This window comes from Crassostrea angulata, chromosome 1 (assembly GCF_025612915.1).
Source record: "Crassostrea angulata isolate pt1a10 chromosome 1, ASM2561291v2, whole genome shotgun sequence".
NCBI lineage: Eukaryota > Metazoa > Mollusca > Bivalvia > Ostreida > Ostreidae > Magallana > Magallana angulata.
Window position 1 is genome coordinate 26,041,571 of NC_069111.1, and position 16,330 is coordinate 26,057,900.

The 16,330-nt window shown below is 31.3% G+C and overlaps 2 protein-coding genes across 2 annotated transcripts; one reads left to right on the plus strand and one right to left on the minus strand.

Annotated features, from left to right (window-relative positions):
* The first annotated feature begins 2,663 nt into the window (after positions 1–2,663).
* LOC128168600 (protein eyes shut-like) lies at positions 2,664–9,162 on the plus strand. Its single transcript, XM_052834773.1, has 5 exons — positions 2,664–2,823; positions 4,615–4,796; positions 6,775–6,907; positions 7,098–7,160; positions 7,422–9,162. Exons 1-5 carry the CDS (start codon positions 2,751–2,753, stop codon positions 8,315–8,317), a joined length of 1,347 nt encoding a protein of 448 aa, XP_052690733.1. The 5' UTR covers positions 2,664–2,750; the 3' UTR covers positions 8,318–9,162.
* Positions 9,163–13,105: 3,943 nt separating this feature from the next.
* On the minus strand, positions 13,106–16,073 carry LOC128184422 (uncharacterized). Its single transcript, XM_052853877.1, has 4 exons — positions 15,934–16,073; positions 15,676–15,776; positions 15,029–15,534; positions 13,106–13,750 (listed from the first exon to the last, which is right to left on the minus strand). Exons 2-4 carry the CDS (start codon positions 15,774–15,776, stop codon positions 13,698–13,700), a joined length of 660 nt encoding a protein of 219 aa, XP_052709837.1. The 5' UTR covers positions 15,934–16,073; the 3' UTR covers positions 13,106–13,697.
* Between the last annotated feature and the right edge of the window lie 257 nt (positions 16,074–16,330).

The window sequence follows — 16,330 nt, forward strand, 5'->3', positions numbered from 1 at the left end:
TTTTTAAGAATTCTAAAAACAAAGAAAAATATCATTTCTAAGACGTATCTTGATCTTTGGAAATTCAATTTGCGTCAAAAAAATCCTTTCAATATAAAAATCTCGATCTATGTTTAATGTATTTGAACGTTTCAAGCGTAAACTGCCAACCTAATACAGTTGATTATCAGGAGACATGTTCTGATACTTAAACAGATGGATTTGTTATATTGTCTAGGTCTTATCTTTTGTCTTGTCTTACTGTAGTTTTATTGAACGTTGTCACAACGAAATTCAGGCCAGTGCCAGTGGCAAAGCACCATAGTCTGAGAATTATTGCATTATAGGAAAGGGGTGTTCATCGTATCTTCTATTATATTACACCCATTTAATGGGTTTTTTTTTTGACACACAATTTGTTAAAAAAAACTGGAATATCATATGGTTATGCAATTCCTTATCAATTACGTTTGTTCGTGTCAAAAGATGTAAGCAATTTTTCTATGATTTATATAATTAAGAATGCTCAATAAGTAAGAGAAACGATAGTTGCTTTATATTTGAAAATAAAAACACAAAACATATTCAAAACTAAAACATAATTCATATACATTTTGAAATAGCCATGGTATCAGAGAATTCATTTAAAAAGTTTTTATACTTAGATGCACTCAATTCCGACTTAGAATTAGTTTTGTTTTTACTTGTTGGTTACAAAAAAACGCATTTAATTGTAATTACCTCCCCCCTTCTTGTATTAAAACAAACTTAAACACTTCTTATAGGGATTTAAGTTTCATATATGATAACCATACCTGTTGTACTTTTTATGCATAATGACGACATTACTACGTTTTCTAAGATACGCATTGCCCATTTTCTCGGTCATTGTTTGATGTGGTATCGGGAAATTTATATTACTTCTTATACTCAGTAGGGCTGTTTCGTGCAACCTTGATAAAAGAGATAATACGATAATCCGTGTTATCTGTCTGCGAATTGAGACATAAAAAAGTAAAAAGCTGCTGTGTTTATCGATTCTTTTAATTTTTACCTTCATAATCTTTGAGAAAGATAATTGGAAAATAGAATTATCATATACTGTGGTTGTACCTCTGTGCGAAAAAAAACTTGGACGATTCTCAGTGTGGCGTGATATCATTGTTGATCATAGAAATCAATTTTCCGTCTGGTCTTTGTAATGTTCTACGCCCGAAATCAGACAAAACTATTATTCTTAGTAAACGGAGAAAGTGCAAAAAATGAGAAATGCATGTTTAAAGACATATGTACTTGTTATAACAGCTCTTTGTATAATGACCTTGCCATTTTATCACAACATCAAGGGTTTACAATCTTAGTGCAGCTAACCTATATTTTCTTACTACAGAGATTTTGTAAAGTAGCATAATTGGTTTGGAAACTTTATAGATATTTATCAAATTTGCGTAAATCGTATCGAAACATTACATTCTTCGTTACAACCCCCTTCTTCTTTTTTAATTACCAAAAGATCTCATTTTATTGTGGAGGAGTAATGAAGCAATTATAAATTAATCCATCAAAGAAGAAATTGCAAATTAGAAGTCGAACACGCACAGCGGTAGGTGGCATGACGTCACTATGGAGCAGACACAAAAGGTGTTTTGAGTTAGAATTTGTAATGAAACAAGATAGGCCTCAAAGCTGACAGGGAGTTGACTGTGCAGCAGATTACTGGAAATCAGAAAGTCATCGACTAGATTTGAAAAAGTACATCGATCCATGTATAAGCTGTTACAAAGAGGCACTACACTGAAACAAAATATTCCCTGAAGGTTATTGTTCTTACTTGTTTACATATTGTTTTTTTAACCCAATAATCAATATAAAAATTGGCATTGTCATTTCAAAAGCTTGATTAATTGCATATACCAATTCCTTACTTTGTATGATTTGTGCGGATGTAACACAGTTTCATTACCAGTTGATCTGCGCACTTAACTTCACTAGAAGTCTTGGTAGTTCCTGGTGCACATATTCATCTGTATCTACTGGAAATGAATCTAGATTCATATCTAATTAATACTAAATAAATCAATCAACATTACATTGTTTTATATCATTTGATCTAACTAACCACAAAGGCCTGAGTATGATCTTATTTAGATAACAACTTATCAGTATATGTGTCCGCTTCTCCAGATCCTCACCAGACTATCTTTATGATGGGATACGATGTCACGCGACACTTTTTCCATGCTTGTAAACACAGGCAAAAAAAAACTTCTTCTAATGACAAATTCAGCATCGTTTTTTTAAAATTTAATACAAATGAAATGAAATATTTTGCAGTAGAATAACTCATATATACAAACATGCTGCAAATACATGATATCAAACTACTTATATAAAAAAAAACCTGACCTTTGTCAGGATCTGTTTCATCAAAATAGAATTATTTTTATTTTTGACAAAAGACATAGAAAACAATTAGAATTGAATTAATATGTTCTTACATCTTGTAAAATGGATTAATTATTGTTAATTTATTATATTGTTGTATTGTTCTAACTGCCTTTTTTTATCAAACATATAAACTTCAATATTTAAGATAGCTGTAAGCCTTAAAACGTTGATGACACGAACGCCTACAGTCGACCAAGGCCTTGTTGTTATACTTAACAGCACTCACCTCACGCATTTCAGAAACCTACCTGGTGGTGATAAGCAGTCGATGAGTGACCCAGAAAGCACCCCCCCTCCCCCTCACCAGTTGAGAACTCTACACAATGGCGTCGCTGGTTGTTTTGTTGTGTGTCCTGGGGACTGTTGCAGCCCAGTCTTGCCAGATCCACTCTGATAGTAAGTAGACGACAGTTGGTCTGGAGGATGTCTAGAAATACTTCAAATCGGCTAGTGACATGATAAAATGTAACGCAAAACAAACACTTTTTACCCCCTACAAGGCTGCAGACAAAAGTTATAATTGTTTTGGGGTTTTTTTTTTCAGAAAAGGTCCTGCATTTTATTTATGACAAATAGTTAGGTCAATTGTTCATATGGTATTTTTTCAGACGAAATAAATTAGATTCAGAAAAGTTTTGAACATTACTTCGACGCAACTAGAAATATGACGAGCATCATACTATATTTATAAAACTGAAAAATCATGTAATAAAGAAACATCATGAGATTTTAAACTACAATAATTAGGAGCAATTAGTGATGCATAAGTCGGTTAATCATAATCGGACAGCACAAAAGTTCAATGCTCCATGCAAGTTTAAAGACATCATTTTTATATTATCTTTTGTCTGGCTTAAATGCATATGAAGCAAGTAAATGTTTTAATTCACGTACGTACGAGATTTTTCAATTGACATTTCTTTACTTTGCTTTTAAATTAAATCAATTGTTCATTTGGTTTTCCATGCATTATATATTTTGAAAAACAACATCAATTTAATTTAGGATAATTAGTTGCTTTAAAACTTCATGACATCCTATCGGAACATTTTATAATAATGAATCATTTTTTTTCAGTAAATTATCCTCTAAAATTTTTGTCATGATATAACAATATATATGAGCAATCATTAAAATGAAAAACCTTTTGGTATCACAAAATAGGCATAATTTCCAATCTATTGACTGGTAAAATAACAATTTGTTTAAGAACTGATCAAGCCATTAAATAGAAAAGTCAAATTGGGTTAAGGTCACCTATAGTTATTTCTTCCTTTGATAAAAAGTCACCATATGTATTTTAGAGCCACCTTCGACAAACATGCCGCCTTTATTTATGTCGTCTTAATGTTTCGTAAGGTCATGACTGTAAAACTTTTCCGATACTTATACTTATCTCCAAAATGAGTGATTTATGATAAGTTCTATACACTTGACACACGACCCTTATAGAGAGTTTCGCGACTGTAAGTTTTTTTTTACTAAAGTAAAGACAGCTATATGTTATACATATATAATTTTTTTATCCTGATTTTAAGGATAAAAAAAATTTTCAAACTTTATTTTCCCATTTTAATATCTAGAATGGTAATGTTTGTATTTTTAATGCTTCTTCAAAATTTGTACGTAAAATATCGAGTAACAAGCAGGGCACAGAGTTCATAATTCATTGTTTTGTAAACAAAGCTCGAGTCCTGTTTTTGTTTTTAAATGTGTTTTATTGGTGTAAGTTTCAATCTAATGTTGCTTTCTTTCGTTGACAGTATTATTCAAGAACACATTGAATCACTTGATCTTTTTTGCAATTAGCCAGCTTGTCAAAGAATTGCCTTACTTTCCATTATTTGTAAACAAATATAGGACCCGAGCTTTGTTTACATAACAATGAATTCTTACCTCTGAATCTCGTTTGTAACTTGACTTCTAAATTCAAACTTTTGTCAATCATTCATAAACTAAACCATTTAAAACTTAAAGAAAAACCAAAATTTTGATCTTAAATCGTGTCAAGGTCCCTTTAAGATGAAATTAAAACGCGCGATCCTTTATCACGTATATGCATATTTGCTATCATTGCCAAAATATAATAATAATAATTACAATATCTTGGGTTTCGAAACTCATATCTTGTATTAAAACTCGAAAAAAAATAATATGTGTATTATTTCATAATGTGCCTCTTTGTAGCTTTTGAGACAGATTTCTGTCAGATGAAAGCCACAGTGGATGTGTTAAAGTCCGATACACAGCGAGTGTCCAACAGCGAGGTTGAAATCTCTAGACTGTGGCATACAATCCACACCGAGACCAAAAGTATCTATGATAACCGTCAGCTGATTGATGACATCAAACACAACCTTACTGTAAAGGTAACTGTCATATATATCAACTGTTAGAGAGAGAGAGAGAGAGAGAGAGAGAGAGAGAGAGAGAGAGAGAGCACAACAAACTGAAAACAGAAGTTTTATCAAAAGATATATATATATATATATATATATATATATATATATATATATATATATATATATATATATATATATATAAGTTTAAAAATATGTAAATATATTCGTCAGACCAAATTCTTGATTTGCACTTTTAATTTTTTTTTTCAAAGAAATCGTATTTGTTTAATTACTAATAAAAAAAAAGCTTTCGAAAACTAGATATCTTTTTGTCTACACAATGTAGGTTTTCTACAAATGTTTTGATGATATGTCAAGGTCGTTCGAAGGGTTCTGTAAGCCTTCAGTCTAATATGTAGGGTAATCCTTTATTTCGTTTAATCAGCATTATTCAATTATCGTAAATGTGGTGTTTATCATTAAACAGCAGGAGATCAATCAGTAACAAGTGTAATGATTGTCTGCCTCTAAAGTGTAACTTAATGAATTGATTAAACGAGAGAGAGAGAGAGAGAGAGAGAGAGAGAGAGAGAGAGAGAACGTAGATAGATAATAGATAAAATGTTTTGCTGCACGATTTAAAGTTGAATTTTGTAGTTGCATCAGGAAAAGGAAATTGTTATTAATTCTAAGTAAATTCGTTACACCTCCGTTTCAAATTCATTTAATACACACAGGAAACGAAAACCCTTTAGATTTTTTCACTGCATTTTAAAGAGAAAGTATTAGATACATTTATGTAAAAAGTACCCAATTATGGCTAGGTATTGCATCTTTTGATTCATTAACCTATTTTTTTATGGTCAAAACCATTCAAAGTTTTTACGGTCGTCCACATTTTAATACGATAATACGATTATTCTATGTTCATTTTTTAAATGCAAAAGCTTTAAAGAAAATTCGTGATATAAAATTTCTCTTGAATAAGAAAAACACATTGCAGAGAATTACAAATACTACTTTAAAAGTATAATGCAATCGTTTTTTGTGTTAAATGATTGTTTATCCAACCAGTTACATGTATGAACAGTTTCCTAAAACTATACTTCTGAAAGATAACTGTGACATTCAAGAAACATGTGTAAGATAAATACTGTGATATAATTTATAACATTTTGTTCACCGAGTTACACAATCAAAGTAAAGATATACTGTCAAATAAATATGGCATGGTTAAAAATGAGGTTAATCACATGGCCGGAGATGTGTTTACTGATAACATAAGGAAACCACTTTAAACCTAAAAATAACTTACATATTATTGTCCTTAATGTTCCATGTTCTATATCCAATCATAGAGTTCAAGTTAATATTATATAAATTCAAACAATCTGAAACCTATTAACGTTCTGTAGTATTTAACTCTATAATATGAAATAAGTTCTTTTTAAAATGGATACAAGTAACAATAAAATACAATGTAAGAATTTTTTATAGCTGTTACTTTATATTTAATGATGTGTGAATAATTTAATGCTACTGTATAATCAAATATCGATGTTTGTTCCTTTTAGCCAACTAATACAACACAGCTTTACATACAGAAATCACAAAATACTCATCTTAATATAAATGTTATAGATATCAAATCAGAAAAAGGCCTTCTTTCTTATTTTATACAAGACCAATCTCATCAATATTTGCATGTTCAGAATTAAATAAGGAGTTGAATCAGATTTAAAAGATAATATATAATTAAATATCAGAATATATTTGAGACAAGGAGAAATAAATCTTCAGTTACATATAAACTCACGTAACATTCCTTCAACATTAGAGAAGTCGTTTAGGTCAACCACATTAAAGGTATTTTGGTTAGTAATATCAAGGGAAAACGAAAGCTTTCTCCAGATGCTGAGATCTATTTTCAATGCAATTATCTTTTTTAAGTCTTTGAAGGTGTATTATTTATTGCAAACAAATATCTGGAAATGTCATTTCACAGAGTACAGCACCCAACAGCAGCAGCCAGCACATAATGGAAACATTACATAATCTTACATCGACGATGGACGATAAAATGAAAAACCTAACCGACACGGTGACAGCTCTCGAATCCCGGATGAGGCAATTAGAAAGTACTTAACGAAACCAATAACAGCAAAAAATAATCATTAATATCCAAACAGTAATTAATATTAATTCTCAATCAGTAAGTTCAGATTTAATACATTATTCAATGATTCACATGCTTGTTTGTCAGATCAGAGGCACCACTGCAAGTGGGTGATTTTAATAATAATTTTGTTTTTCATAATTAAACTTCAGTTAAGTGCAGCAGCTGTGGTACAGGGGGTCACCCTTGCTCGCTTCATCCTTGTGAACATGGAGGTAACAATACCCAAATACGTTTTGTGATCAAAGCAAAGAAAAAATTCGTAATAAACTGTTAGTCTTGTTATTGTCATTTTATGCTGTGGAAATATATTCACACTGTGTGAGATTGTCTCTAAAGAAATACAAAACATAATGAAATGAAATAATTTTCAAAAGGTATCTCATAAACAAATATAAAAATGTAGGTACTTCAAAAAAACTTTTATGCTCAATTAATTTTTTAATTATTTATGGTTACATTTTATTGAATTTTAGGAAAATGTGTCGAACTAGGCAAAGATTTTTACTGCGCATGCCCCGCTGGATTTTCAGGAAAACTATGTGACGTCACGGATCACTGTGCTACTTCACCTTGTAAAAACAATGGAACATGCATAAATAACGTTCTCTCCCACACCTGTATTTGTTCTTTGCCTCATACTGGTCCAAACTGCACAATAGAGCTAACAGTCTGTGATACGAATCCATGTGCAAGAGGCAATTGTGTCCCCGATGGAAAGAACTTTAAATGCCTTTGTGATCCTGGTTTCTACGGTGACTTATGTAATAGCATAGTTGACCCAAGCCTCATAACTACTGTTTCCTCCAAATCTTCCCCTTCGAGTACCTCAAAAACGTCAACCAGATCGTCACCAGGCTCGAGTAAACCAATTTCGACAATTTCTACCACACCACCGGCGAAATCTACGACAACTACCACAGCATCAATGAAATCAACGACTAATACCACACCACTTTCCACAGCATCCAAGACAACGACCAGTTCATCAACGTCACCCAGCGCCTCTACTTCCACAGTAACTACTACACAACCAGGCTCAAAAACTTCGCCAGTTTCTACAACACAAAACTCAAAAGCTACACACATTTCGTTGTCGACAACGGCATCAACATTAACCGGAAGTTCTGTAACAACACAAACTCAGTCATCAGGTTCTACTCAGACAACTACAATGGTTGACCCTTGCGCTCAGCCTGGTATATGTAACGCCCCGTCTATTTGTGTTACCCGCGGTACTGGCTACGAATGTCTGTGTCCCCCGACAAGCAAAACGATGAACGATCCATGTCTTGAACCAATTCTGGTTAAACCTTTCGACATTTGTTGCGTTCAAGACACCTGTCAACCCATTGCAACGCCGATTTGCTGATCAAGGATCGCAGTGTGTAATCTTTTAGTAATCTCAGGAAAATACATAGCTAATAAAAAATACCCATCTTCAATATTTTGAAGTCATTTTGTTTATTTTGTTTTTTTTTTGGGTGTTTTTAAAAAAAATGATTTTTATGTTCTGTTTCGAAATTTCCGTAATACCTGTAAGGATGTTTTGTTGTTGATGTTTGTGTTTTGTGTTCTTCCTCAGTTTAATGTTCGTAATGCTGTGTTATCTGTTTTGTTTGATTTACATGTACACGCTGTAATAAAAATATAGCAATTCATATGCATTTTCAATTTTCGTTAAAGTCATTATGAAGGTACATGTATATCTGTAGCAAAAAGACCCTTCTTTGTTAGTTCTCTATGCACTAAAGTTTGCGTTTGTTACAATCCAATAATCAACACTATATTAGGTATTTTTGTGTTTGACTGTTTTTCTCCTTTAAGTAAATTACATGTTAACAAGGACTGAGAAGTCGGCATCAAGAGTCGTGTAATCTCGTTGGCAAGCGATATGTCTTCTGGACAAACACCACATCCTTTTACTTGTACATATATACACTTTGGTTCAGTTTGGTATCTTAATTTATTTTCATAATCAAATTCATACATATGTGTTATGGGTACATATTTGAATTAATAAAATGCTTCTAAGTATCAGCGATACTAACTGCAAAAATTGTTTAGAATTTTGTTGAAGTGTTGATTTTTCCATACCGATACCTTTTTTACTCGAAATAACATTGTAAGAAATATCTTTATTCAGTGCTTTGATCTGAAAGAGACCCTCTCTAAAGAAATTAAAAGATGTATTGATATTACATGTAATTAATTAACTATCTTCATCTTGTTTTCTTTTACACCGAAATGTATAGACATTGTAAACCAATGGGTCCATTGATACAACATGATTACTGTGACAAGAGAGATAAATCGAGAGAGAGAGAGAAAGAAAACGAAACAAAACGAATCGAGAGAACTATTTCCGATACACCACCATTTTATTTTTAATGATCGTTAAAGTATCGCTTGTAAAACAAGATTTTGTTGGTCAAAAAGCATATTGCCTTTTAAGAATTTATACGAATATTTGCATTTTTGATGGAAATTATCTGGTTTGGTTTCCAGAGAGGCACTGTAGATTTTAAGAATCTATGTTTATAGATACAACACATTAATCTATTAAATGCCTTATAAAACATTTCTTGTGAAGTCAATGAGACGTTTCAATTTTTTTAAATGAAAATTTAAAGAATGTAAGGATATGTATTATGTACTCATCGATAACAAAAAAGAATCAATTCGTTCAGTAAAGAAGTGGACAGAAAGTGGATTTGCTTATACAGAAATAGAAGGGAATACTATTTTTTAAACTCCCATTTAAAACCTCGAAAGAATCCAAATTTCAATGGTTGCAATTCCAGATTTTACACAGAATTTTGCCAACAAATGAGTACCTTTTCAAACTCAATATAACTGATTCGCCAGTCTGCTCTTTCTGTAATCAAGATATAGAAACTATAGAACATTTATTTGTGGACTGTTTTCATGTCAAAGAAATATGGCTCTACTTTGAAGAATGGTTAAGAAGCAAGTTTAATTTTTTAATGACATTTGATAAAAAAAAATATATACTTTTTGGTAAATTCAAAAACAGAAATATGTATTGACTTCAAAACATATTGATTCTTACAGTAAAACAATTTATTTTTGCCAGTAAGTATAAGAATGTCCCAAACCTCTCGACGCTCATGTTAAAACAAACAGTCACTGATAGAATACATATTGAGAAACTACTGTTGTTGAAGAATTGTAAATTTGCTGAGTATGAAAAGTATTGGCAAACTATTTGCGATTTGTTATAAAATGTGTTTATAATAGCTGCAAGAAATTGTAAGCAAATAATGACAAAAAAATATGTCTAATTTTATGTATCCTCTTGCATATGTATGAGTTTTTGATATTTAGTGTTCCCCTCTCTTTCTCCACCCTCTTTCACCCCCCCCCCCTCCTCATAACTAAAAATACTCAAACTTTCATGGGTGATAAAAGCAAGATTTCAAGATTGTTTGTGCATATATGTCTGTCTGTCGGTGTATACACCTGTCTGTACATGTGCTTTTTTATGTGACTGTGTTTATATTATACTTATATTCTAAATCCCAAATGAAGTGAATATGTGATGTGTATGCACTGTAAACTAAGTATTTAAGAAGATGTAAATAACTTGTACATGAAAGTTTGAATTAAAAAAAAAAAAAATTTAAAGAAAAATTTTGTGTTCATATTTTTTCAAATCTATGGATAAAACATTCAAAAAAGATGTGTCTTATAGAAAAAAAAATTTAGGCAATCATTTTAAACCAAAAGAGCTGAATTTTAGAAATATTTGAGAAAAGATACTTTATCGATTTAAAAATATTCTTTTTAGTTTAGCATTCAACCCTAAATGACAAAAAAATAAATAAATCTAAACCACGAATCACTTAAAAATACATGTACTTGGCAATGTATGAGTTTGTTCCCGTTAAACATTCGCTTTTTTAAACAGCGTATCTTTATACATTATAAAAGGAATCCCCATGCTCCAATATGTTGTCGACATCATTATCTTAAGGCGACTAAAGAGCGATCAGTCTTAAAAAAATGTCGATATATGACCCGTCTCATTAATAGATTCAGTGCTAATCAATACCAATGTGTCCTCTGACTGCCCGCTTACTAATTTAGTGTGAAGCTGGGAAAGCGGCTTCTATATATAGTATTCATTAATTAACAGAGAGAGAGAGAGAGAGAAAGAGAGAGAGAGCATCGATATTATTATCAGTGATTATTAAGTCTAAAGCACAGTCAATTAACAATTATTTAATTGTACTAATGCCCTGTTGCTTAACCCTCTGATTACGATTTATTGTTATAACTCACAAAATCTACCTAATGTAACGCATAATTTTACGTACAAAGCGTCATGGATATGATTTTGAATTTAATGCAATAAAACGGGAATGAAAAATGGCGTCAATTTTAAAACCACTAATTGATCTGGGAAGGCAGGCAAACTTCCCGTTTCTTTATTTCTTCTCTCTGTTTCTCTCTGTAATAAGTACTAAGTTTGTATCTATCAAAATACAGAAAAAATCTGCTGAACAATGGAAAATCAACCCTAAACCTTTGGATAACTGTAGAAATGATAACATTATTAAACCTCAATATTGAACCAAACATCTGTCAATGATCAAAATCGACATCCTTATCAATTCTCTGTCCTCCCACATCGCTTTGACTGATGCATTGCTTCATCTTGATTTTAAATGCTCTTCTTGAAACGAAAAAACGATTCTTATTTCTGCTACTTCTTATTTTTGTGAAACATTATCTAAACGCTTCCCGATAATGTAAGGTAACTTAAAGATAAATTATAAACGCCGAAAGGAGGTTTTACGGCTATTTGATATGAAGATTTTAAATGTTTTTGGAATTATGTTATATTAAAAAGATCAAGTAATTCTTAAAATCATAAGACTAAGTTTAAGTTTAAGGTAGATGTTTCCTACAAAAGTACACTTTCAAAAATATTTTCAAAAACAGATAGAAGTAAACAAAGAGCGATGACAAATGTTTTGTACGCGGTGAATGCGTAATTATCATGTTGGTATTTGGCATCATTTAAAACAATGCCTATTTATGCATGTCTTCAAGACAAGTGTTTAATTTCTTTGTTTCCATCAGGATCAATAAATAAGATATGCATTCTTTTTTACTGCCATCCTATCAAAATCTTGTTCAATCACTGTTCTAGTATTTTAACACAGCGAATGTCATGATATTTCCTTTTTCAACGAACAAAGATACTGTTTGTTCTATCAGACGACATGTAGCGTCTCGTCATATATCAACCAGAAAATATATTCGGGGTTTTTCACCAGAAATAAGTTTTTTTTTCAATCTTTTGCTTTTTCTAAATGCACCACAATTGAACTTTTTTATCACACGAGTAAAACGCGTAAGGTGTTCTGGTTGTGACGTATTTTTTCGTGTTTTTTTTTTATAAACAATATTACATAAAACTCTTAAGTTGTATCCCTGTAAATTTACCAATGTTTTATTTTTTTATACACTTACAGATGATGACTTATTCATGTATATAAGAGAATACTTTTGGCAGACATCACTTCGTCAATACTTTTTGTTTGTTTAATTGCATTCGATCGGTCTGCGTATAAATACAGTTAAATTTGTTTTTAACCATGACATGATGAAAGGAACATGGAGTATTTAGCGAATTGAAAATATTACAATCAAATCTTAACCGTTACTTTTTCTTCTATTTAATGTGAACCCATGTGTATGTGACATCGTCAAGTATTTTGCTCCCGTTAAGCATTTGCTTCAGATAATATCACCTCAAGCGTTTAATTTAATCTTTTCCTAATATTGTTGTCGGCATTATTGCATTATCTAAAGACAACTTTTGTCGATTTATGACTTGTGTAATTAATAGAGTCGGTGTTACTTTTTCTTCTATTTAATGTGAACCCATGTGTATGTGACATCGTCAAGTATTTTGCTCCCGTTAAGCATTTGCTTCAGATAATATCACCTCAAGCGTTTAATTTAATCTTTTCCTAATATTGTTGTCGGCATTATTGCATTATCTAAAGACAACTTTTGTCGATTTATGACTTGTGTAATTAATAGAGTCGGTGCTAATCCATACATATTAACCTTCAATCTGCCAAAGTAATAAATCATTTTTAAACTAAGGAAATCGATTATAATAAAAAAAAATTATAATTTATTTTGAAATTACGTATTAACAGTTCATGAAATAGTTTACAGTATAAAGTATCAACCATGGTAATTCTTGCAAGTGCAATAATTCTTGAGAACCTGCGGTTTTAGATTTGGTTTCCAATCTGTTTTAAAGCTAACTTAATTACTAAATTGTGTGCTTGATTTCATGTACAATGCAAATGAATTGAATAAAAAAAAATCAACTTTTGTTACAGACTCTAAAAAATAACGCCAATTAATTGTGCTTGAAATTCACAAACTGAATTAAGAAGTCTAATACACTTCCCAAAATTTCTTCATTCTGTACTTATTTTTATCGACCAAAAAAACAAAACAAATCTCTTTAACATTGACCTTTCGTCCTAAACCTCTAGATCACTACAAGACAGATATCTTATTTTATACTCAACATCTGTCTATGATTAGAATCGATATGAATATACATTTATAATGAAACAAAAGTTTTACAAGTGAAACGATCACATTTTTAAGCCATACTTGTTATATCTTGTTAAATTCTTAAAGGTTCTTAAAATTCATAATAATAAGATTATTTTTCCTGTCGATTCCTTTTTCTTCTACCACTTCGCTTGGACTGATTCACCGCTTTGAGTTGATGCAATTGTATTTTCTGGAAAGTAAAATCAATTTTGTTAGTTTTTAACATGGTGAGTTAAAAGTGACACTAATCTTGCAAAGCTATTATAATTACCTTCTTTATAGCTAACACTAATTGTACTAAGAAGTCCATATTAAAATTTTTTGTTACGATTTCTTAAGGTTGTATGTAACCTACGCAGTTATCACCTACATCTGAATTTTCGACCAAGACACGTGCTGCTGTAGTGAGAAATTTACGTTGTCAATTATAAAAGGGGCGTCATTTGAAACATATTCTTTATTGTGTATTTTTATCTAACGCTCAATTTGTCAAAAACGTATGAACGTTTGTAAAAGAAATTTGTTGAGAAAGCTTTACATCATTCACACGTATTATTTGTTCTAGATAAATTTTATCTATACAATCAAACTTGTTCAAAGAAAAATTGGTAGATTATAGTATGAGACATCTTGTTCATGTATACTATTTCTTTTATTACAAAGGGCAGATCAAATGCAAGAATTGTTGAATAACATCAAAAAGTAAAAAAAAGAAACAAAAATTGTTAAATATTCTTTGAAAACAAAGAAAAAGATATATACAATGGTTGTCTGAACACGTGAACTTACTGAACCCAGAGCATTGCGTTTTCCCGTCAATCTGAAAGTGTGTGCTTCTGGCTGTGCTTATTATGCCGTACAATTCATATAAATTTCAAATAAAACATATTTATATATTTTTATGTCTTATAACGAACATTCTTGTAGGATTTTTTAATGTTAATTTTGTATTTTAAAGGAAGGCATTTCCATATTGGGAATCCTGATTTAGAACCAGCTGCTACTTAATGGCATCGTCTAAAACAAGGACCCGGTTAAAGGAAAATTATCATAAAATATTTATATTTTCATATGTGTTTTCATATACATATCATTTGAACAAGACATGTAAAGCATCCTAAATTAATTTTGTCTAACTTTATTAAACTCTGAAATATGAAAACTAGTATGTGTATACAACTGAACTATCATTCACTTAGATTTCAGAAACTGGCATCGAGTTAATGTAAGGTATGGCATCTGATGTATTATATTATGTATCAAAATCATATCACATCCTAGAATAAATAGTGTTCTTAGCATATACATATGGTGAGATTTTTAATGAATACTTACAAGTAAATATTATTCTTAAGCTTTGTTGTTTCCCATTTTAGCTCAATGCAAAAAAAGCCATTGTTTTTTTTTTAAATACATTATATTATCAACTGTTCTTTTCAGTTACGGCTTATTTGCAGTGTACACTAACCTGAGAAAAATGAAAATGGCGTCGGATCTCCCATTTTTGGTCTCGATAGCCCTCTTGTTGAGTTCTGGTTGATGTCCAGAGCTTTCCTAAATCTGGAAGGGCTCGGTGTGTTTACCGGTGTAAGCTCGTTACCAGTCATGGAGTGTGTGTAAGACATTCGAGTGTGATACGATGGAGGACGAATGTCGGTCAAAGATCTGTCGTCTGCGTAATAAGTGTCGTTATTGGAGGCGAGAATCATCGGTGCTGGGCAAGGATCGACGTCGGGAAGCGCAACGTTGCTCAGGATGCTGGTTCTACGCGTTGTGGACTCTATAGACGAATTCTCTCGAAAATCAGACACACTGCTTAGTCTTCGGAACGTTTTTAGTTCCACAACGCCATTAAAATTGAGATGACTTTGCGCAGGTACACCAACTTCAATTTCCTCTGCTTCGTACAAATCATCCAGATTTATTTCTTCTGGAAGATTTTCCAAGAGATCTTTCTGAGATCCATTTTCTGTCCTAAATGAAAATATTATATTTACTTGGGGAGGTATTTTATTATTTGATATGATCTATTAAATATTGCAAAAGACGCTTATTCCTAAATACTTATATAACAAAAATAAATTTCGAACCATTTAAATGATCATAATATTATACTTTTTGTCGACGTGTTTCCTCCAAAAGAATATTCCGGCGACAATACCGACGAATGCTTCAGCGCCAACCAAAATTAATACAAACTCCCAAATCTCCAACATCTGTTCACATAAAAAAAAATTATAAACAAGAATTTGCACGCTTAATTTGTACATGATATTTGCTTGTTTAAATTTTTTTACATCAACATTTTGATTAAAATGATTTTTTTTCAGATTCACATTAGTATGAAAAAGTATCTAAAGATGAAAAGTCTACCTTGTATATTTCAGGATGTTGTCATCATAAAATGTCCTGTTCTTCATAAATCCTGCCACGCCAAACCAGACACCCCGTCTAACAGTCCGCACTGATAATTCTTATCGGCTCTAAGTGTTTGTTTGTATCGTAAGCAACGACAATTTATTTAACTTTTAACTTTACTTTGCTTTTAAAACTTCAAGTGAAAGGCATCAAAAGGAATAGGTATAGATTTTATAATCAATCAAATTGGAATTTTTTACTTGCACCTACGTCGTGAAAAACGATTTTTAGCAAATGTAAACTTCATACTTTAAGATCCAAATGCCTGAAAATTAACCCATTGGAATTTTTTTTCAGTGATTTGCATATAATAAACTAACTATACTTGTTTTTCTGTCACCAATATTCTTAT